We start from the raw sequence: 24,041 nt of genomic DNA on the forward strand, positions 1-24,041 counted from the left end.
AGTAAAAAACAATAAATGAATTTGAACATTTTGAAGGCAAGTTTTACTATTACATAAGCTGAACAATGATTTTTTATACATGTTCCTTCACGGAATGTTCTGTATTCCGTCAAGGAACTTACTTTCTGCATTCTGTATTCCGTGTCTTGGTCTGATGAGCTTCATGATTTGCTATTGGTATGATGTAGGAACTAGGAACTGGCGATATTATTACATGCTGTGTGACTGGCAACACAGTTATGCACGGCGCAGCTTTTCTGCCTGTCTGATTGCTTGTCAAAAAGTTTGGTTTCTCAAAGCAAGTGTTTTTTCAAACAATTATTTTAAATGTATTCGTGAATCAAACTATCTTGCAATAATGACTCGGAATTTAGTAATTATAACTGTGATAGCTGTGCTATCACTGGGTGGTAAGTAGCTATCGATACATTTAAATTTTCATTTATCGTTAGTGGTAACGCCCAATGCATAACGTATTTATTGACTACTGTGTTGTTTTAGTTACTTCAGTTGTCGCTGATTGTATGATACCATTAGTCCTGAGGAATACGTGGTTTTCCTTCGAAAATGGCAAGCAAACTATTACAGATATCAACGCCAGTGAAATGACTGGAAGGTAATGTTTACCGATTGATTTATATCTAATTATGACTCATTTAAATAGTTTTAAATACAAAAAAATACCGGTCATTGACGCTTTCAGGTTTCGTATCCCAAAAATATAAGAAAGATCTAACCTTAGTCTATAGTTAATATTTACAAAACTTGTGAAGTTACTTATTTACATAAATAAATTTCTTCTAATAACTATATTATAATAACTATCGTGAGACATACTAAACTAACTAAAAATCACGGTTTATTCACGTAAATTAATGAAGAACTACTAGTTTCATGATACTCTTTATCATGAAACTAGTAGAGCTTTATTCAATTAATTTACATGAGTAATCTATTATTTTTAGCTAAAGTTTTTCGTTTTTTTTTACAGGGGTGTATGTGTAGACATAAAGGCTGAATACAGAGTGAACTTTACTATGGTATTTTCATACACAAAATGTTATTACTGTGTAAAGCTGATTGTGAGGACAGTGAATGTGTTGGAGAAGATCGAGTCTCCTTGTGTGAACCTGGGTCCTGATGAGCAGCCCACCGTGGATAGAGTGTGTCGAGGACTCAATCCTGATCAGCAAGGACTGATCACATTGTTCTCTGAAAACTATGTGCCTGTAAGTTTCTTATTAGATTATCACTAAGTTACTATAATTATTTGAATGTGAATCTTATTGGTATTGGTTGAATGTTTATTTTGTTTTACCATTTATATAGATGTAGTATGTACTTTTCTATATTATGTAAATTAAATTACATAGAATCAAAATTACTTCTTTTACAACAAAATAGTTACTCTTATTTTATAGGTAAGTACATAATTATATCGCCTTACATACTACATACATTTGTTACTAATTAATAAAATTTTTGTATCAGTAAATATTTAACAAGAAAAAAACACTAGTGGCCCTGTTTCTTTGCTCCTAATATGTAGTAAGTTTTATTTTATGAGAAGAGGCCTTTTCTCAGTAGCAAGACAGTTACAGACATAAGGTCAAAAAGAAGTTTCAATCTAGGCTAGTTCTAGTAAGAATTTGTAAGAATCCCAATTGATCCATGATTCCATTACCATACTTTCAGGTCAATTGCCGTTCATCTCTGGAAGGTGTATGGCAGTTTGCTTATCAGAACAGATTCCGATTCACAGGAGAATGTAACCATCCTGACGCACAGATCAAATCTTGTCAGACAGCTGGTACACAGTTCTTGATCACCAATCAGAAGTTTAACATTACTTATAGGAAATGTGCTGGAATGTCAAACACTTTTGATGGAGTTGTGGAGTACAGTTGCTTGGGTAAGCATTTTATTTAACATACTTTGTCAGATAGTCATAAAATTATGCTAATGTCGTATTTTAGTAGACGATATTAGGTTTTGTAACAAATGATAAACATCAAAACTTTTAATCCCTGAAGGGTTAAGCAGATGAGTGGGTATTATGCTCATACATAATGTAATAGTCACTCTTCGCCAGTTATGTTATGACTTCTATGCAATAAGATGTGAGGCTATTAGGTTTTAATAACAATTTTCTTTAATTTCTTTAACTAAAAATCAAGGTTTACTCATGTAAATTAATGGAGAAAAGCTCTACTAGTTTTGAGTCACAGAGAGACTCTTCATGAGCAGCATGCACAGAAGCGGCCATGTTGCATAGCTCACTCTTTTTAGTTAGTCTGTCTCATAGTTTGTATTATCATGTTCTCTAAATTAAGCTTCTAAACTATTATTATTCCAGGTCATTGGTTTGTCAACAAAAACCACTTCTTTGCTGTTGCAAACACGAAGGAATCTCGTAAAGATGAGAGGTATCGCTGTTTCCTCAAGAACAGAGATGATGATCTATATATTGGAGCCTCTATTACACCAGAATGTAACACATTGAAGACTGTTGAGAAGTCCCCTGAGAGATACAGAGTTACACCTGTCAAGGTAATATGAATTTAGTTAATAGTTTACAAGCGAATAGAACAAAGAACAAATTGCCACAATTTTTAACTAATTGTACAATTTCTTAAGTAAAGACCGCATATTTAAAGAAATATACAGGATGTAAACGGAATGCTTCCAAGCGCCGCAAATAGGCGATGGTAAGAAAACTAATTTTATCAAAATAAAAAAAATAAAAAAATTAATTCAATGTTTATTTTACGAAATAATGTTTGTAATCAACTGCTATAGGCTGATGTTGTATGAATAAAATGAAAACAAAAATTATAAAGCAAAAAAGACATTGTAACATTTTTCAAGAGTAACATTTGTCTGTTTACACCCTGTATACAAATCTCCAATTTGTCACACAGAAATAAGTTATTAATTTTATTTTGTAATATCTCTATAGGCTGAAGTGGTAGAACCAGGTTGTCGATTACCACAAAACTTCTCTGGTGAGTGGATCAACACTGCTAACATTGATGCAGATGTATTCATCAACGAAACTCACATTATAGAAACTTACTACCCTGATGAGGGCCGATTCAGAAGAACTATTTATGTGTGCAGGTAAATTCCTAATTTAGTGAAAAAGACAAAGTATTTGTTTTATGTGAAAATGCGATTGTGATACTTATGGGCTATGGCTTTTTTATAGGGAGCAGCGTGATAGTAGAGTGATGATGGCTCGCCTCACAGTTGATGGTTGTCAAAAGGATTATGTGTGCTTCGACTTTGTGCCACAACATCATAATATTATAAGGTAATCATTAATCTTTTTCTATTACCAGTGGTTTTGTAAACAGCCTAAATAATGGTGCAATAAGATTGGAAGGTCTATCTATTTATTAATTAATGTTTTCTTTTGTAATTCTAGATACCGAAAAGGTTTAGCCATGATCCAAAGTAACTTCCACACAGTATGTTCATGGGTGCAGTTCCCCAACAAGCAAGAATGGCGATACGATATATTCCTGAAGAAAGATCCCTCGCCAATTCGATGCCCTGTTGCAGGCAAATTCAATTTTACACAAAAAGGCGATGTGAGATTTGAAACAAGGATTTTGGGAGGTGTCACTCTAAGTCCGAGACCAAACTTGTACTGCAAGCTGAATATCAGTGACTTCTCCGTTTGTGATATTGATCAGAAAACTATACAAATAAAGGAGAACTACTGTCTATCAGTGGACTACTTGGGTAGACCCGTTGATATCTACAGTGATCCTGATTACAGAATGAAATGTATAGGATTTTGGAAGGAGAATTTGAAGTCTTATCTAATTACTTATGATGAGCTGGACCCATTTTCCAAGTACAGATGTTGGGTGTATCAGCGAGCTGATTTGAACAGGTGATTATAATTGTATACTTATTAGTTTGTCTGCTTTGAGACTCTTCAGAGCCTCCAATTACAGATTTTGCCCATTCTCGTCATTTTGTCTCTAACCACTAACTACCTATATTAATATGTAAAGTAGACAAACTGCGTCTTAACTTAAAGCTTCGTATTTCATGTTCTATTTTAATTTGCAGAGTACTGATGTCTCAAGCTTTAGGCCCATACTGCGATTTAAAGCAAGACGTGACGTCTTGGAACTACACTGAAGGCGCAGCTGTCGCCATTGAGATGGAAGAGTACGAGAGAGAACGCGACCAGTGCCCCATGCACTTCGACGATGGCAGCGACCCTTGGTCTACAAAAGAAAACTTTATCAAAGTGTTCAGTTTCTCATTTTGGGGCAGTAATTCTGCACAAACAATTGTAATTAATTCCGCTGTAATATTTGTGGTAGCTTTATTTACATTAATACTGTAATTAATAAGTACATAGACTGATGTAGATTACAAATAGGTTGTCCGTAATGTTTGTGTCTTGACCTTTTTTTTCATGTAAAGTGATGATCTGTTGTTCTGATCTGGGTGCTTACTCTTGAAACCAATCTCAATGCAATTGCAATCCAATAAACTCTAAATAATTATTAAATAACAAGAAGATACAACTCCAATTGTAGCTGCATATAATAAACTAGCATTCAGAGTATGGAATATAAACCCAAATTCTATATTATTTAGTTCATTCAATATCCCCGCAATACGGGTGCAATGGGCGCTAGTATTACAACTCAAGAAAACTATATTTCACAATATCAATGTCGATCGGTCCAAATTGGATACAAGAGTAAACTCCCTGTGATCTGTTGTAGAAAAGCTACTTAATCATAATGTTAAATCTGATTGTATTTTCTATTTTTAATTCTATTACTAAGAGCTATATTTTTTCAGTTGCTTTATAAGCATAGTGAATAATTCCGTCCAATTTCAGTGTTATTTTTTACTTTTATATAAAATAATGATGAATTTCAGAAGAATCGATGTGCCTTCTACTAGTTGTAGATGTTTTTGCTAAGCACTGTAACTCTATGTATGTGTTATACTAGATCTGATTGTAATTTAGAATTCTAGTACCAATTTTGTATTTGAGATAGTAATTTGACATCATCCAGAAATGTGAACATTAATCTCAGTGCTGTTTTACTATGTATCTCACGTTTACAAATATGTTTGATCTGTCAGAATCAGACTTCTATAATACCTAATACTAATGCATTTAGTGCCTTAAGAATAATAATTTTATGTATGTTGTATGTAAATATGTAGTTATATGTATTGCCCAATCATGAATAATGATGATGACATCTAAATATTACTACTTTAAGTTAAAGTATAGATAATTTTATATATCTATTGTTTATATCAGTAACATGTCATGTTGTTACCTCTCTGTAATAAAGTCCGTCCAAAATAAGACATTAGAATACACATTTTTATATTTTTATTTAGACATCTAAATAAAGTGTTATAACTAAATAAAGAGTTTTATTCCCTAAACTAGTTTCTACAAGTGGCATCGCCGCTCAACTAAATCTATTAATAAACTATTGGGGCTACTTATGTAGGTAATGTTTACATTATAAGCTATGGCTGGTAGTAAAGGGGATATAATTTAAAATTCAATATTTAAAAATTAAATCTATATTAAAATAACTTACATCTAGATACATCTAAATACAATTGCAGTTTTATTAATTAGTCTTGAATTTGAAAATAAAATCTTGGTGTCCAGACAGGGTATGAGCTGACTTAGGTGATAGGATACTTCCAACGGGAATGCCTGTGAAGCCACAAGTGAGCTTGCTTATAATAATATCCTTATTACTTAGTCCAAGATACTTTAGGTATATCAAAGTGTTCAGTGAGACTGTCTAGATGCTGGTTGAATTTCTCCACCCTCTGCTTATGAGTCATTTCAGCTTTTTGTTGAATCCTCTGCCTTTGCTGTAAAAGATAAATGGAGATTAGTAAATGTCTGAAAACAATGACAAATGATAAATAATGTTTGAGTAGGGAATAATATATAAACCTAGAATTTAAAGCAGTATAAAATGTTTTGCTAGGAAAATAATATTAACCTTTTAAGAGCTCAGTTATATATTACAGTATAATTATATGCAACACAGGTAGTTAAAAGGTTAAGAAACATGATGAACACCTATGTCAAGTATTAACCAGTTGTGGAATTTTGGAATTAAAGCAACAAACACACAAAAGTGATTATTATGTAGCTGGTTCAATGGCACAATCTTATAGGATATTATCATATTACATTTATTATTATGTAGCTGGTACACAATCTTATAGGATATTACATCAAGTAGCTTCATCCTAATTGTATGTGTTGGAATTGTACTCATTCAAGGTTCATAAACATACAAAAACAACACACGACACGCATGTAGCATGCTACAAAAATACCACATGCAAATGAAGTTATATTGACAAATTACTTAATAACATACCATTTTCTCCTGCATCTTCTGAAACGCCATCTCAGCCTTTGTTTTAGTGTTTACAACAGTATTTGTAGTTTGTTGTTGTTGTATTTGTTGTTTGACTTCGTTTTCCATCAGTTTTTCCTTCTCTTTACTAGACTTCTTCTTCTTTTTCTTTTTGATTCCAGTCGTGTCCTTAATTTTTAACTGAGCTCTATTAACACAAGCGTATTCATCTTCTTCACCCATATTGTACGGGTTCGTTTAGATTTCCAAATTATTCTCGAAAATAAATACTAGACAGCTGCTGCTTCCCGTATAAGTGTATAATCTATGGCTGCTGCAAAGACGTAATGAAATGACGCACGAAGTTGGATCAATTGACGTTTCAGAGCTGTCAGATTTGTTTGAAGTCTGACATTTTGAGTGTGACCAGCTAAGCAATGCTTATTAAATAGTGATGAACCGATATCGAACTTTGTCGTAAACATAATCAATAATCGGATTTTATAGAAATAATCAGTTACATCTTTTACGCGCCCAGCGGATTTCCACCCAGTACCCGAGTTCCGAGAGTGCCCATGACGCGCAGTCAGTATGACTCTGCACTAATAGTAAAATAAGTTTGTGTATAATTTGCACAGGTGCCCCATGACGGGTGCTGTATGAAACGCACATACGCGTCATGGACACTGAAAGCATTAAAACTTATACTTATATTATATAACTTTCTAGTTGAACCTATGTGCACTTCACCTCTTTGGGGACTAAAATGGTGTAATTCAATATTTACATTTGGTTGAATGAAATAGGAAATTCAATATATATATATATTTTTTTATTAAAATAACTTATTTCTAATACATACATCTAAAACATTTTAAACAAGGTTTACATTGTTTATTTTAATTACAATCTCTTAGTAATAACATTATTTGTTACTTTACTATGTAGCGGCAGGATATAAATTACAGAGGTATACCAAGCTACTTTACAAAACTTAAAGTAATAATAATAACCTAATTACTTAGTCCAAGATACTTTAGGTATATCAAAGTGTTCTGTGAGGTTGTCTAGACGTTGGTTGAATTGCTCCACCCTCTGCTTGTGAGTCATCTCAGCTTTTTGTTGAATCCTCTGCCTTTGCTGTAAAGGATAAAGAGTATATTAGTTAACATTTGAAAAAAATACAACACATCACATAATATCAACCATCTAACAATATAATAATATTGACCAAAGGCCTTTTCTTGTACAGAGAAATTTTAAGCATTAGTCACCACGCTTTCACACGGCTTAGCGATTTTAAACTTATAATAAGTAGTTATAACGTCAGGTTTACCGTGTGTATACCATTACCATAAGTAAAAGATAGATATAGAATGTTTTGCAATAGAAATAATACCATGAATGATGGCTGGTAAAGTATTAACTAGTTTTGAAATTAAAGTAACAAACACATAAGAATAAATATTATGTTACTGGTACACAATCTTATAAGACTACGTACAGTAACTTAATTCTAATATACAATGTGGCATGTGGCATAGATACTCTTCAAAATACATGTCAAGTGTTCATGCAAATTACAAAAATACCACATTCCACAAAAATGCGGCCTGCTACAAAAATACCACATGCATAGCAATTAAATTACAGGCTAATAATAATAATTAGTCTAAATACATACCATTTTCTCCTGCATCTTCTGAAACGCCATCTCAGCCTTTGTTTTAGTGTTTACAACAGTATTTGTAGTTTGTTGTTGTTGTATTTGTTGTTTCACTTCGTTTTCCATCAGCTTTTCCTTCTCTTTACTAGACTTCTTCTTCTTGTTTTTCTTTTTAATTCCAGTCGTGTCCTTAATTTTTAGTTGTGTTCTGCTAACACAAGCGTATTCGTCTAAATCACTCATCTCGAACAGATTTGTTAAGTTATCGAAATTATTATCGAAAAAAATAAGCAGCTGCAGTGAATACGTGTTGACGAAGTAACGGCCGCGGATGAACTGAATCAACCGACTAGTGCCTCGACTGAACGGCACTGACAACTGTCTGACATTTTGAGTGTGACCAGTTAAATAATGCTTAAATAGTGATGAGCCATTATCGAACTTTGTTGTTAAGATAATAAAGTATCGATTTTTATAGTAATAATATAATCAGATAAATGCTTCTAAAACAAGTATTTCCAAAATTAATAAAATTTATTTTATCATATTATAAAGTGAAATAAAATATTATCTGATTAAAAGACTTAAAAATTGCTCGTAAACACGTTATGGCCGCTACTCGATTAATCGTGTGTGTGTGTAATACGCGATAGCGCATCACTATAGTGATATACAAAGAAAGCTGGTATCACTATTGTGGGTTTGACAGCTGTCATTTTGACAACTTCCTTGTCAGTGTGTTAACGGTCTTTTTTAATGATATTTAAATCTTTATCGTTTTGATTATCACCACCAACGATTGTCACCTTAATTTTTTTTTTCAAAACTATTTAAATATTCCCATTTACACTATTATCGATTTGTTCAATGCAAATGCAGTTTTCTATGAAATATTTGTTATTACCTATGCATTGGTTTTTAATATCTCATTTAATTATACAAATTATGATTGATTATAGTACCGTACCTAATGTTAATAATGAAAAGTTCCTTATGAGGGTGTTTGCTTAATTGTCATAAATCATAATCTTTCACTAAGTAGGTGTCTTGAGTTGGTCTTGGGCAGACTCATCAGTTAGCTTACCAAAAAAGGGGATATTGCCCGATGCCCATTCATTGGTGTAGACGAATATAATGAAAATAAACTATCGATGATTAGGGCTTTAGAGATACATCAGGATGTTTGATCTCTGAAGAGAAATTAATAATTGTGTGCATTTTGAGAATAATTGCGTTTTGAAATCTGCATTGATCCTCGATCAGTACTTATATTTTTTATGCAAAAATTTAATTATTCTTGCATACAGGTAACGATGGTAAACCACTAGGAGGATAGACCCTTAGAGACTAGTACTGTTAAGGACACCATTAGTTCATAGTTCTCCAGCAGTCGGGTCTTCAATGTTGGACCACTTTAAAAAATATAATAAATAAGAAAACTTTATTGTTAAGTTATGTAAAAATAACTATTATTTACCATACCTTGGTTATAAGTCTTTTTATACATAAACGACAAGTTTAGCACCCCTACAAGACACCCTATCTGACGACGCGGAGCTTTAGCCGAGTTAAGTACACATTAAGTCACGAGGGTGGCAGGTTGACTAGTAGCAAATATCATAAATAAATAAGTGATTGTTCACTACAAAAGAGCGGGAATGAATGGCGTTTCTTGGCGTTATCGGGACGACGCACGCGCGTTGCCCGCCGACGCGTACGGTCTAGAGATTAGTTCGATTTCGTGCCACGTGGCGCCACGTGCGTTCTGACTACCCACCAAATAAGATTAACGGATTTGCACACTACAGATTGCACACGAATGAGCAGGAAGTGTAAAGTGAAACGCCGGTAATGAGAACGCTTTGTGGGAGGACTGATGTAATGAGATACGAAATAAAGTGTTATTGTATACTGTAAACCATTATGCGGTTTTTGGCCTATACGGTACTCCAATACGATGCATATGACATGAAGGCTAGATGACTAAATGATTACCTAATTCCTAAAAAACAATCTTATGCTTTTAATATTATAGTCTGAATTTCATTGGTACCACCTCTAGCTACATACTTTAACACCACCTTAAGAACACCCGCGGTCCCATTCAGCCGACAAGTTCACAATACTGGTGACCTGAATGCCCTGTGACGTCACAATGCTAGGGTTGGCCGAGCTGATGACACGTGCCTCCTGCGATAAGACTTCACCCTCTTGCTTAACAGTTTTATCGTAACTATCACGATTTTACGAAGGAAGAAATCGATCTGCGGCATTGGCCTTGTAAAGTTGGAGTTTATATTAAGTAGCTATGGAGAAGTCGACTAGGAAGTAGGAACTAGTGAAGTTTCTGGGAAATCCGTTATTGAAGTTACTACTTTACGTATATTAAGTCACAGTCAAGTCATTTTAGTTCAAGTTTTTTCTGTTGAGCTATTTAGTAGGAGGTAAAACCATAGGATAGTTTTCAACCTAGTTAAAATCAATACTTTATTAAAATAATATATCTGAAAAATAAATTTCTATGATATGTACCTACATTTTGAAGTTTTGTATGATATTGCTGACGTGTGACGTTACCGAAACTAATTACTGACACCCCTTTAAATATTCTTATTAATTATATCAAAGAAATCAACTTCCTTTAATCTTTTGTGGCTACAATTAATAGCCTAAGAATGCACGACATAACTTCACAAAGCCCTAATCTGTTGAAATCACAACAAACGTACTACCTACTTGACTTCTATTAACGCCTCTCGTGTGAAATTTATCGGCTTAGTCCTCACTGTCGGATTACTAGCACAAATCCAAACAAATAGCTAAGGCTAGGTGCAGAACAATGGCGGCTGGCTAATAGACATTAATACAGCATTAGTTATAACCGTCGCACGCGCCGGTGACGCCTTGTTTGCCAAACTGCCCTAATCCGCTATTTGTAGGGTAGGGATGCCATGCGTTTGGTTAATCGGTGGGAATAACGTGCTAGGAGATGTGTGAAAACATAATTTCTTGTACCAATATCAGATTATGTTTCAGGCTTGGTATGCAAAAAATTAAGTGATCGGTTATCCAATGAAAATTATTGGCTCTTTTTGTGCAATTTGAATTATTTTTGGTGGTAGTAACAGTCCAACCGTTCTAGCGCAACCCGCAGTTCCTGAAAAATAAGAAAATCTATTAAAATCAAAGGCTTGTTAAGAGTAAGAGTAAGTTACGAGTAAACTTACGAGTGATGCAATAGAATACAAAAAAAAAAAAAGAATAATTTAGATCAGTAGCAAAATCTAAGATTACATGTAATGGCTCGTTTGGTCACCCTATTGTAGCAAATGTGGCATTGACTTCTGAGAGGAAATCCTTTTCCCACGAGCTTTATTCAAACATATGTAAAGCGTATGATGGATGACGCGAGACCGCCCTTAAGCGGGGGTTAGCCGTTTAAATCACAATCATGTCACCCCTAATACATTTTTTCGTTGGTCACTGAACGTTTAGGTTAAAATTTATAATGTAATTTATACTAGGCGGAGTTCACTGAAACAGTTCAAATGGCACACGTCAAAATGATTGCGCTTTTTATTACAGCGCGCCCAGGGGTATAGTGTTACATTTTATTTCCCATACGTACACATTTCGTGGGCGAAATTAGCGGATAAAGTAATCAAACAATTCTCTGTTCGTAATGTGAGTTGGCGAACTTAGAATCGTTGTTTTGTCATGACTTTGGTAAATATGTCTTGAAAACAATAGAATATGTGAAGTAAAAATGTGGAGCGTCGGCTGCGCGGCGGCGGCGGGGGAACACGTCAAAGTTTTCCCATTACGCGACTCGCAGACATTAGCAGCCCTCTTGGGTTCATTAAAATTTGTCAGCTTGTCGTATAGGAGTAACTTCTAAATGGATGTAGAAACTTCTCTAAGTGAAACTCGGCTGACGTAAAAAGTTTGTCGGATTTTGACTTGGCGTTTTTTCGACGCCATCAATTTCTCAGCCCGTCAAGAAGATTATTCGCACTCGCATTGCGGAAAAAAGAGTAATTTAAGTTTTCCAGAAGAGTCGTTGCGTTGGAGTTATGATCTTTGTTTGAAACTTTGATTGATTTATGAAATCCTCATTGTCTGCTAGGACGATTAAGGGATCAGCAGGATTTGTATTAAAACTTCAAAACATTATTATAAGTGTGTAAAGTAGACGAAGCCAGGGAATTATATTATCGCTTTATTCATTTAATAAAAACGACTGGTATCTGTGTAATTGAATTATTTCGATATTGAAGTTGATTGACACAAACAATAACAAACATTCCCTAAAAGAAATTAAAATAGCAACGCCTTTGATTTGATACTGCGCAATCAGTTGCTGGAGCGAACCAGTCAATGTTATTGTTCTCTTTATATTCGAGGGGTTAAATGAACCCCAGAGTACGAGGGTGACGCCGATAGTTTAGTTAACAGATGTAATTGTGAATGAATGAATGAACGGAATCGAACGAGTGGAAGGAATGTTAGCGTAATTAACGCGGTGGGAGACTGGCCATTAACAGTCGGTTTATATTTTTTTTATTGGTTGTGTTGTGCAATTTTTTTTTCTTGCTATTGTATAACTTCATTTAAATATGGAAACGTCAAACCGAAATTGAATAATCTAGTTTAAAACATAGGTACTTCAATGATAATTTTTAGGTTTCTGTAAATGTTGTGAAATATACATACATACATGAAATTAAATTAATTACATTAAAAAAAATTAATTGCTGTTCTTTAGTCTCGCTATAACTCGATGACGGCTGGACAAATTTTGGTCTTGAATTATTTGTAGAAGACTAAGAAATGTTTAAAATGTGCAAAAAAAATGTTTGCCATTGCACCTCTGCCTACCCCTTCAGGGATAAAAATCTGATTTGTAATTTCAAAGTTACTCAATTAAATTACTCTTCTTATCAAAGATGTGAGCATTATCTCTATACAATATTAGTAGATATAGATATCTATCTAGCGTAGATATATCTACTGCGAGTCACAAGGGGTGAAACGGGAGACGGCGGTAAATCACACTCGTAGTGGGGTACCCGACAATATAACTACTTGTGGTAACTGTAACTGAGATTTAACACTGTTCTCGATTCTATTCCCTGGCTGGTAAAGTACTGAGTTATTAGAATGTTAGTATTTTTGTTTAAATGGTCAGTATTTATTATTGTAAACTCATGTTTTAATTTGAGGATACCGCTTTTGAAAAAAAGAATATTTGTTTTTATAAATTACATATAGGTAACAAATAAAAAAGCATTCACTATTGAAAACGTTCATTCCTTGTGTGACTCGAAACTAGTAGAGCTACTCTCGTAAACCGTTATTTTTTTTATTAATATAGTATGTGTCTCACGGTATTTATTATAAATAGGACAGGTACATTTTTGACTGATATTCCTACAAAAATCTCCTAAATTCTTTATTATAATGCTAGTATTTCATAAACTACCGAGTACTTAAATAGGTCTAATGCATCTGCATTTAATTATGAGTTAATGTTGATGCGACTCATAGTCTTTTAAAAAGAAATTAACTGAACATCTGTCTTAGACAAGAGTTATGTCTAAGCGGTTTGAAATCAAGTGACATGTCTTTGTCTATTTATAAAATTAAATGTAGGTACCTAATTAATAAAAGTTGTACGTTGCTTGATTTATTGTCACTATTTTCGGTATTAAATTGATGTGGAGATATAGAAGCATATATTTGGGTAGTTTATGATGGTCGAAATTTTATTTTATAATTATCGCTAAATGTACATTTAATGATGATTAGATAGAATTGTGTAGATGACTAATTTTTATTTTAAGGTCCGTCTTGTAGATTAGACACGTAGGAATTACGTATTTGCTTCCACTCCTAAACTTTGATTAATTTTATGTGAATATATTGTTATTTTATATGACAAAATAAAAAACGTGTCTAATATTTTTTCATTACATAACTGACAGACTGAATATTTTTTTAATTATCATACATTTCATCATCCCTATTATAGGTAAATGTATATTTAATACGGATTAGATAAAATTAATTAGGTACTAAGTAAACTGATATAGGAATGACCGTTAACCATCAACACTACCGAACACGTAAAAAAATACACACACAAACAAAAAAAAATTTTCAAACCATCTTTTAAGTGTCAGTAAATGAACAATTGCAATCTAACAACCAAGTACAACTGACATCTGACAGCTAGGGGAAGTGTCGCGCGTGTCACACAAAGGCGACGCACGCGCCGCGGCGCCTACGCACACCGCGTTAATTCCCTCTTCCTGACCAAAAGGGAAGCTGAACTTACGACCTGAGTTCTGACAGATAGGGCACGATGACGGACAAACTGATTTGTAGATAATGTGTGTTCATTTTTGTTTTTGAAGGAGCCATTCAGATCTGCGATTGGTTAAGGGTTTTTTTGTGTTTAAAGGGTATTTTTTAATGCTCACTTTGAACACTATTACAGTGGATATGGTTGTATAGATAGAGACTCAGTGGCATTACGGAAAATTTTAATATAAGTATTGTAGTAATAGGTGACTTCGATACATCAAACTATTCCTAAGGTAGAGTGCAAGGTATCGTAGCCAGTTGCAAAGTCTTCAAGGGGCTGGTGATGAGGTGATGTGGATGGTGAGACTTCTAAAAAGGAAAGAGATTTAAAAATCTTTGGATATGCGGTCTGGATTTGGTGTTTGAAATATATCTAGGTACATAGATATGTGGACACAGATTATTAAACCACGATTATTCCCACGAATTATTTTCAAAGAGGAGAATATTGTATAATTCTTTCTGCATTCGTTCTTATAAAGTAAACTTAAAAAAAAAAGTATATAATTATCAGTTAAGTTAGCTCTTGAATCTCTTAACATAAGATTGAAAGTTTCGTTGCAACTTAGTTACATATTTTGCTACGAAATTTTAGACAAGTTGCATTTTGCTTAACCTCTTGTATGCCAGTATATGAGACACAATATAAAACACATTGTGTCTCGGATAAATCTGCGCTCCCGGTATACTATGTGTTAAACCATTACACAGTCAAATTAAAAACAAAACAGTATGTCTTTCTTTCCATTGTAATATAAACATGCTGACATATGAACATTAACCACTAAATAGTCAATGTAGACACGTATTCCAGACGTCCACACTGTGTGCTCTGACCCTATACGATCACTGCGTTAAGCGAAAATCAATTCTAACACCTAGGTAATAAAGATGCAGTTGTTGTATGAAAGGGTCCTAGGGTCGTTTATAGTAGGACATTTGTTTGGCTTGTTGTGGCTTGTTCACACTGTTGGGCAATAGGCACATGTTTGGGGTATTTTTAATTGAGTTTCGTTATGTTATAGTCATATGGTTGCAGTTTAATGTTGGAGTAGTAAGACAGAATGCTCAATCGAATCAAAGAATAATTGTTTCGGTTTGGAGAAGAAACGATTGTATTTCATTTACGTGCGTATTTTTACGTTGAGAAAATACGTATGGGGATACTAGGATTTTCTCCTGTGTCGTGAGTGTGTTTACAAACATACAAGTTCACATACATATCATACCCAGACCCGAGACAATTATTTGTGGATAAAGATTTGCTCCGTGTGGGAATCCAACCCGCTGCCCGTTGCACGACAGTCAGTTGCCCAGCCACCGCTGGTCTGGGTGTGATGTGTATGTTTGTAAACGCATCGTCGGTACAGGAGAAAATCATACTACGTGTGGCAATGGTTTTTGTAAAAAAATAGTTTACAAGTTTCATGTAATGGGGATCCCATTTATAAAAAGTATAATGACAAATTCTTTGTTCGAACTACTTAATAAAACTACTACTAGGTTAATAACTTAATATTGATTAAGCACCAACATGATATACCGAGCCATACTTGGATAGATACCCAATACACACCTATGTATAAATAATACACAACTTTCCTTAATACACATACACAGTACACATATACCGACGTGGCAGTAATTAGGCGACGCACGAGCCGTTGGGAGGTGGGAGCGGAACCGGAAGCGCGCCGGAGATGAAGGCGCGATACAATATCCGGTTAGACGCCATTTCCGCCGCGAGACGACGCGTGTGTGTATGCCTTTAGCTAGTTACTGATAGATACCTACTGCGCTGATTTTGTATTGGTGATCTGTGAACACTTCTTGTTATATTGACATAATTTTATTATATACGTGAATATCCTAGCTTTCTTTGTCTAGGTATATGGGAATAGTTGAATGTCTAGTATTAATAAACTATTTATTTGTTGGTAAATAGATTTGGTTATTAAAATATATTCGAATTTTGATGTTCTGTCTTCCGGGTCTATTTGAAATATATAATTTTGACTTTGACATTGATATAGAACATTTGCTTTACAATACGTTTAATATAATGTGGTTTAAACTAGAAGGATTGCCGCATGTGCTTCAAGAGAACATCTATTATGTAGTTTTCTTTCAGGATCAAATAAATAACATACCTAATAAGGCTTAGGATTGTAGAATTCACAGCTACAACGAAAAGTATTTTTCCCGACTGAGGTAATAAAGTTAATAATCAATTCTTAACAATACAAAATACATACCTATCTACATAACTCGACACAATAATATCGTTATCACAAACACATACATAAACAGCTCCACATTAACCACAACAGAACATAAACTAATCGATTAAAACTCATTACCGAATGGAATTAATCGATACAAAGTACGTACTCCGATGACATCGATAAGGCAGACGGCTCCTCAACTCCTCGCACTTTGAGGACCTGGTACCTCCTCCCTCTTTTGTTCGTTAAGAGGGAAACAGGATTGTTTCACAAGGATTATGCTTTTATGTGATTCTACTTTTTTTCAGTCTAAGTGCGGGTTTAAGGGCGTTCAGAAGGTGCCTGAAAGAATGCCTTTGTAGTGAATGGTTTCAGAGGATAATGTGCTGAAGAGAGGTTCTATAAATAGGCTGGCTAGCTGTTTATAAGGAGGTATGGTTTGCTATTTATAAGGTATGCTTTTTTGGTGGTAAGTATGTTTAAAGGATTGATGTTCTAATTATGTGTTGGATCGATTTTAAGAGATGAATTTATTTGCATGGTTTAGATTTAGCTATTTTGTATTTAGTAATGTGCTATCCTCCTTCCCTTCTTCACAGAATCCTTTGATTCGAGCACAAGATTTCATAAGAACTCAATTGAATCTTATATGTATCTATAACGATGATAACTTTGATAAAGTTAGTGATTTGATTGATGAATTTAGATAAATATCTAGGTATTCTAAATCGATTCTACTAAAAAGTTATATTTAACATATAAAATTATTGTAAAACGGTAGTTTAAATATTTGTTAATTCGGTGTATTATGCTAGTGCTACAAAGCTAAAATATGGGTTTCAATGACATTTGGCAAGGAGATCAGTTGTATCTGGCATACCAACTAGCCTACTTTTAAACTTAAGAAAATCTGTTAACAACATTCTAGACGAACAAAGTCGCAGTCCAATTATAATAGTACGCACATTACAATAAACCCATTACCAATCAAACTTAAATGACATCAAAAACTTTAGCGATAAAGATCAAAATTGAATAGCCAAGACGTTCCATCTTAATGTAGTCGTATACAATAAATATATACAATAGTACTTACACTGGTTCAGTTTATACATGTTGTAAGTAATAATTATTCGGCGTTGCGATAATACAGATTTAGATAGAGCCACGGCTGGTGAGATAACCCCTTACATAGCTCAGAGCACATAGCGCCTGCCCACCCCAAGTACCGTCTGCATGCTCACGCTATTTTGATTTTAATATCAATGCATTTTGGTTTATTTTTGTAATTACAATTTGAAGGAAATGTGTTGTCATATATTTCTATTTGGTCTATGAAGAACTCATTAATTTGTATATTTTGATGTGATGCATTATTGTTTTAATCTCTTTAATTCGTGTATCTGTTCATGAACGTCGCATCATAATTGGTGTAGGAATTTTTGAGTTTATCACACTGAGACATACCTACATATATTCGTTTTATAGTATTGCTTTGATAAGTAGTAACGTTTTGTATTATTTCTCATATTTATATTTTATGTTATTAAAACATAACTTTCTTTAATGTGTGATTCTGAGGAAACGGCAATGTGTTTATGGCTTAATTTTTATTTTATTTTCCAATTCACTTTACATCAACGGATGTGGAGTCGATATGGTCCTCTTAAACATTTATTTTAAATCCTTTCACCTATACAGGAAGGTGTTACTTTAAATTATTGTAACATTTGATAATAATAAAACAGTGGAACACTTAACACGAGTAAGTAGTTAGTAATAAATGTAAAATCTTCATATAAAATCGTGCGAAGTACGTATTGGGCTGTACGCCATTATAATTTCCTGTACAAGGGCTTTTTATTAAGCATTTTTGTTTTTGCTCGATTCAAGCATATTTCTTTTTTATCCAAAATAGGTTTTTGGTATAGGCTAGCTCTAAGCTTGGAACTAGTCAGGGTTTCATCTATATCTACACAAAACATTTATCAATGGAGAAACAAACGAGCAAATACTTAATGCGAAACTATGTAATTGTTATCTTTAGAGATAATATATCTACATTAGTGCACTCCAAAAAGTAAAAAAAGGATGTGCATTTAATTAACGAATATAGGTTAATGAAAATGATATTAAAATAATAATTATTCTTTTATGAACACGCGTGCCGTATTTTATTACATGACTTAATTTTGAGTAATCGATTTCGGAAGCTCTCATTCGATATTTTTATCGATATTCCAATTAATTTAAACGAAATATCTTTTTATTTACATAATTTCATCGTTAATTTGATATGTTTGCGCTGTTAAGATCGATTTCCGTTATAAAATGTCACGTTAATTTTAAAGAAAGTGAAATTAAGCGAAAGTTTTTTGTGAGTTCGTAAATTCGTAAGATCTTGTATAAGCAATCAAACAAAATGTACTTTTTATGTCATTCGCGTACTTTAATTAAGTAAGTATGTTAGTAATTATTGCCGAAATTTTAAGACTTAATTGTCTCGTTGGAATATTTAAGTTCTTTGGTAATAATATTTGCTATTGCAAATGGCAGAGGTAAGTCTTAGTTTCGAAACTGAAAATTAGCAAATTATGTCATGTATTGATAACTAAGCATTAAGCAATATTTAGTAGTATGTCAAAAGTAGAGAATACAATCCCGAGCATGTTTTTCAATCCCGGGATTACGGGATTTTAAATGTGTAATCCCGGGATCCCGGGCTATCCCGGGATTAGACTTTGTGGTTTCTAATTGGGCTCAAATGAAAACAGAACTTGAGTTATTTAAAAAAAATGATTTTAATATCGTTGCACAATATAAATCACATCACAACACAATACAGTACGAAACGAAAATTGACAAAACAATCAAAATACTTTTGCAAGAAATTTAAAAGACAACACAACAAAACTAATTAGAATTTCGAAAATACAATCGCAGGAATATCAAAGCATCCAACGTTTCACTTCCAAGCCTGCTTCGTAGTTTATTGCCAATATAAGCAGCAGCTGAAAACGCTCGCTCAGGTTCTACGCTGGTTGGAGGAATAGACATTAGATATTTATTTGCTATTTCTAAGTGATATCCACGAGTTCCTCCATTTTCGAACAGGCTCATTTCACGTCTAATACTATTTGCCAACCCTGATTCATTTTGTATTTGTACTTTAGGATCTGGGGAATTCATACTCTTATCAATTTCCAGCTGTAACTTTTCCTTTAATGTCAATCCTAAAAATCCCGAGATTAGCCAAGTACAGTCCCGGGATTTTCGGGACAAGAAAACGGCCGGGATCCCGGGATCCCGAGATTCGGGATCCCGGGATTGTATTCTCTAGTCAAAAGATAACACAAAAATAAATTTTGAACAAATTTCAAGACGAATCTTGATTTTCCTTCTAACGGTACTCGACGGATTTCTGAAAGGATCTAAGGAGGGTGGCGAGAGGCTTCGAGGATGCGCCGGGGATGGTTGAGGAGCGCGGGGGGTACGCGAGCTGCGCTGTGACGTCACGTCCTATCTCGGCGGCCATCTTGGATTATCTCGTCGCACCTGCGGGGCGCGGGGTGGCGCTAGTATCGACCCGATGCCGACCCTGCACATTTTTCAGGGTAAACTTGAAAATGTTTTGTCTATTATTTACTTTTAGTTGCGATAACAATCTTATCCGAAAACATCGTGTGTCATGTGATTTTTTTTTTGCTATATATCTGTTTGGCTTGCTGTTTTGTATGTTATCTATAGGTTGAGTATTTTATTTTGTAAAAATAAACATCACATTTGTTTAGTACAACAGAACTTGTTTTATTTCTAATTAGAATAGTATGTCTTATCCCAATACCTCCATTAAGTAGGTGAAAAGTTCCAACCAGAAAAGAAAACCAACAAGGAAACAAAATAACTGGATAAAAATAATCTTTAAGAATCCAATACAATGGTATGAAGTAGGTACACGATCAGTAAGTAAGTGAGAATCTCGAACTGGGAAAAATAATTTTGAATTTTCGATTTATCTCACAAACAAAACAAACGTCGAGATAACTGCGATAATCTCTTTGACAATATCAGACCAATAATTTACTTGTTTCATTAATTACCCAATAAAAAACAAATTCATCATTTCTAAGTACGCAGCAGCTATTACGATTGGCTACTCCAAGTCTTAAGGAGAATTTGTATCATATTTTTCAGTAAGTAATTTATTTAGATTTATTAAAGTACCTTTTTTATGGTATAAGCCGGTAAACGAGCAGACGGATCACCTGATGGTAAGCAATCGCCACCGCTCATGGACACTTGAAACACCAGAGGCATTACAAATGCGTTGCCAGCCTTTTGGGGTTAGGAATTTAAGGGTTGTTGAGGATTCGGGGATTGGGAAGATTGGGGGTAATTGGGCCTCCGGTAACCTCACTGACACAACGCAAGCGTTGTTTCACGTCGGTTTTCTGTGAGGCCGTGGTATCACTCCGGTCGACCCGGCCCATTCGTGCCGAAGCATGGCTCTTCCACACTAAAATACCTACCTAAACAGTAGCTATAGAGGCTTATGTACATCTATAAAGTAATTAAGATTAAATACAACATAAAACAAAGCAAACCGCGAATAAAATAAGTTTCAATTAAGCATTTAGCCCACAACTAACACAGGGTGTATTAAAATTCAACTCACACACGCACAGTTATCTGTCTGTGGCAGTTTGGACACGCTGATACGATCTGCGGTCCCCCCCTTCTCCCATCCCTTTGTACCCTCCACTTCAAACGGCGATCCGCCCTTGCTTATTTACAAAGACATAACGGCGAAATTTTATTTTGACTTATCAACCTGTTCCTGTGTTGTCATCTGCAGTTTTGGGGTTGTTTCGTAATGTAATCAGCCTGTATATATCTATTTGCTTGTACTGAGAATAGTGGTTGATGTACTTCTATGAAATATTTATTAGGAAACAATGACTGGAATAGTTCAGTAGAATTCATTTGTATTAGGCCAAGAAAAAACTGACATTAACAAAACCTAAGTGTAATAGATTAATAACATAAATATTACGACTCTATTTCTTCGAAAGGGTAGGCAGATGTGAGCCTATAATACAGTAATTAGACTAAACGCGTCCCCTATTTTATGGCATTAGTGACATAACCAGCAAATTAATAAAGATACAATCAATTTACAACAAATGTCATTGTTGTAATTTAAAATTATTGATACTACAGATGTGTTGGATAGACCAACTTTAAATGTTCCCTATGTTAAATGACACGGGATCGATCTTATAGGTACATAATTATGTAATTAAATACTACATATTACTTCGGTCCCAAGTATTACATGACAGTGTTATATTATATAAATCTACACTTATTGAACTACTATCTACGAGCTACGACGTAGCATTCTCGTAGCAATTTCTACGAAAACGAACCTATATGTTTACGACTAATTTTTGTAAACTATGCTAAAATAAAGTGGACATGACAATAAGTAGCTCTAGCTCTCATTTCTTTTATTTTCTCCTTCCCAAAAAGAAGAGTCTCACAACGGGACCTGAACATCTCTTTTTAAGACTTGTGAGTAATTGTATGCAATGCTTCACTCATTAAGATTTAATTCAGAGTGTTTAGAGTTCATTTCGCATGAATGCATTATACGTCGTCAACAATTAACAAAAAATTACAAACAGGGAAATGATGAAGTGGTTATCAATAAGGTAACAGTAACAGACCACCGCAGGAGCTACTTGACACTCGAAACAATGACGTCATTGAGAGCGCGTGCGCAGCTGTGTATCAAATACTTGGTGCAGTGTTAAGCGATGTATTGTTGCGGAAGTTAGTTAAAGTGGGCTCGAGTGGGCAAACTGAGGCACGTGCTGGTAGACCACCAGGGTGTTTTGGGTGGCAAAAATGTACGTAGAGTTTTTTTTTTGCGGGGCGAAAATCATCCTATGACTTCTCCCGCCTTGGGCGAGGCGAGAGGGAGTGTCAGACTCTTACTGATTAAAAACCACCCCGTTCCTTCTCCTGCTTTTCGAGCCGGAGCCCCGGTAAACCCGCTAGGTAGTCCGCAGCTCCAATGTACGTAGATAGTGGGAGTAGAATCTAGAATGTTGGTGATTTTTACTGGGAAGTGATCTTTGTGTAGTTATTTTATATCAGCCCTTTTTTTTGTTCACAGGGGGAAACCTTCAAAAGACGCCTAGTTTTTTGGGGAAATGACTAGGGAGAGTGCGATTTTCATCTCACTGAAATCTCCACTGTGGCTTCCATCTACACCTACAGGAGGTACTTAAAGGAGGCACCGGGCCCTCTTAGTAGACCAACCCCAGAGCTCCCATGGTGCAACGCCTGTTATGACACTTCCCTATGGAGACCTATATGTCATCCTTAATTTAGCGTAGCTTGAAACTAGTCGAGTTAACTTGATAAGAAGGTCAGATAATGCTTTTTTTTTTTTTTTGAGGGGGAAATCATCCAATGACTTCCCCCACCTTGGGCGAGGCGAGAGGGAGTGTCAGACTCTTACTGACTAAAAACCACCCCGTTCCTTCTCCTGCTTTTCGAGCCGGAGCCCCGGTAAACCCGCTAGGTAGTCCGCAGCTCCGGAAGGTCAGATAATGCTGGCTTACGATCGAGATCAGCGGTGTGTTACTGGAGAGGCTGATATCCAGCAGTGGATGGTAAATAGAATGATGATGATGATGATACCAAGGTTATAATGCGAAGGATTTACCGAGTCAGAAACCTCTTTGGTACCTCAAAAAAGGGGTAAGTTAGTGTGCCTTTGTAAATGTGTATGTTTTAATACTTAGGGTAGTTAGGGCTAAGGGCCCTTGGTGTATATTGTTCCGGAAGTATTTCCACGGGAGTGCTGTGGAGTGGGTGAAGTGAGGCACGTGTTGGCACCCGGTGGCCAGACCACCGGTGTGATGGCACAAGGTACTCAATATTCAGAACAATTGATTTTTGATAGAGATCCATTAGTCATGTGATGTAAGATGGTTTTAATAAATACAAGTTTAACTGCACTGTTGGCGCGGTGGCTGGGTAACTGGCTACCGGACAACATGTAGCGGGTTTGATTCCCGCACGGAGCAACTCTTTGAGTGATCCACAAATTGTTGTTTCGGGTCTCGGTGTCATATGCATGTTAAATTGTATGTTTGTGAACGCACCCACGACACAGAAGAGAAACCTAATGTGGGGCAACGTTTTTAAAAATAAGAAAATAAATAAACCCAAGTCTTTAATTAAGTTGTTCTTTCATTCGACGAAGCTGTTTGAAAAATAAAAAAGGAAAATTACATTATTATTTCATTTAGGAATTAAACCTTAAAAGTTAATAAAGCATGCATCGCATAGCCTCATTTACAAGATCAATGAAACAGATAGATT

General features: G+C 34.9%; 3 protein-coding genes across 3 annotated transcripts; 1 reads left to right on the forward strand and 2 right to left on the reverse strand.

The window, feature by feature from the left end:
• Window positions 1–221: 221 nt before the first annotated feature.
• On the forward strand, window positions 222–5,422 carry LOC118262134 (uncharacterized). Its single transcript, XM_035573281.2, has 9 exons — window positions 222–410; window positions 502–616; window positions 992–1,229; window positions 1,696–1,912; window positions 2,357–2,550; window positions 2,960–3,120; window positions 3,209–3,313; window positions 3,428–3,901; window positions 4,084–5,422. Exons 1-9 carry the CDS (start codon window positions 359–361, stop codon window positions 4,364–4,366), a joined length of 1,839 nt encoding a protein of 612 aa, XP_035429174.2. The 5' UTR covers window positions 222–358; the 3' UTR covers window positions 4,367–5,422.
• A 145-nt stretch (window positions 5,423–5,567) lies between these two features.
• LOC118282248 (protein FAM32A-like) lies at window positions 5,568–6,693 on the reverse strand. Its single transcript, XM_035603236.2, has 2 exons — window positions 6,408–6,693; window positions 5,568–5,886 (listed from the first exon to the last, which is right to left on the reverse strand). The coding sequence occupies exons 1-2, from the start codon at window positions 6,627–6,629 to the stop codon at window positions 5,764–5,766; spliced, it is 345 nt and encodes a 114-aa protein (XP_035459129.1). The 5' UTR covers window positions 6,630–6,693; the 3' UTR covers window positions 5,568–5,763.
• Window positions 6,694–7,354: 661 nt separating this feature from the next.
• On the reverse strand, window positions 7,355–8,356 carry LOC118282247 (protein FAM32A-like). The gene is made up of 2 exons (XM_035603235.2): window positions 8,071–8,356; window positions 7,355–7,526 (listed from the first exon to the last, which is right to left on the reverse strand). The coding sequence occupies exons 1-2, from the start codon at window positions 8,293–8,295 to the stop codon at window positions 7,404–7,406; spliced, it is 348 nt and encodes a 115-aa protein (XP_035459128.2). The 5' UTR covers window positions 8,296–8,356; the 3' UTR covers window positions 7,355–7,403.
• Window positions 8,357–24,041: the final 15,685 nt, after the last annotated feature.

This window comes from Spodoptera frugiperda, chromosome 20 (assembly GCF_023101765.2).
Source record: "Spodoptera frugiperda isolate SF20-4 chromosome 20, AGI-APGP_CSIRO_Sfru_2.0, whole genome shotgun sequence".
Lineage (NCBI taxonomy): Eukaryota > Metazoa > Arthropoda > Insecta > Lepidoptera > Noctuidae > Spodoptera > Spodoptera frugiperda.

Excerpts from the sequence above, each read along its gene's own strand:
- LOC118282248 (XM_035603236.2), bottom strand. The coding sequence starts at position 6,629 with ATGGGTGAAGAAGATGAATACGCTTGTGTTAATAGAGCTCAGTTAAAA. Across the intron at positions 5,887-6,407 it reads AGAAGATGCAGGAGAAAATG|CAAAGGCAGAGGATTCAACA; the intron begins GTATGTTATTAA and ends TATCTTTTACAG.
- LOC118262134 (XM_035573281.2), top strand. The coding sequence starts at position 359 with ATGACTCGGAATTTAGTAATTATAACTGTGATAGCTGTGCTATCACTG. Across the intron at positions 411-501 it reads AGCTGTGCTATCACTGGGTG|TTACTTCAGTTGTCGCTGAT; the intron begins GTAAGTAGCTAT and ends GTGTTGTTTTAG. Across the intron at positions 3,314-3,427 it reads CAACATCATAATATTATAAG|ATACCGAAAAGGTTTAGCCA; the intron begins GTAATCATTAAT and ends TTGTAATTCTAG.
- LOC118282247 (XM_035603235.2), bottom strand. The coding sequence starts at position 8,295 with ATGAGTGATTTAGACGAATACGCTTGTGTTAGCAGAACACAACTAAAA. Across the intron at positions 7,527-8,070 it reads AGAAGATGCAGGAGAAAATG|CAAAGGCAGAGGATTCAACA; the intron begins GTATGTATTTAG and ends TATCCTTTACAG.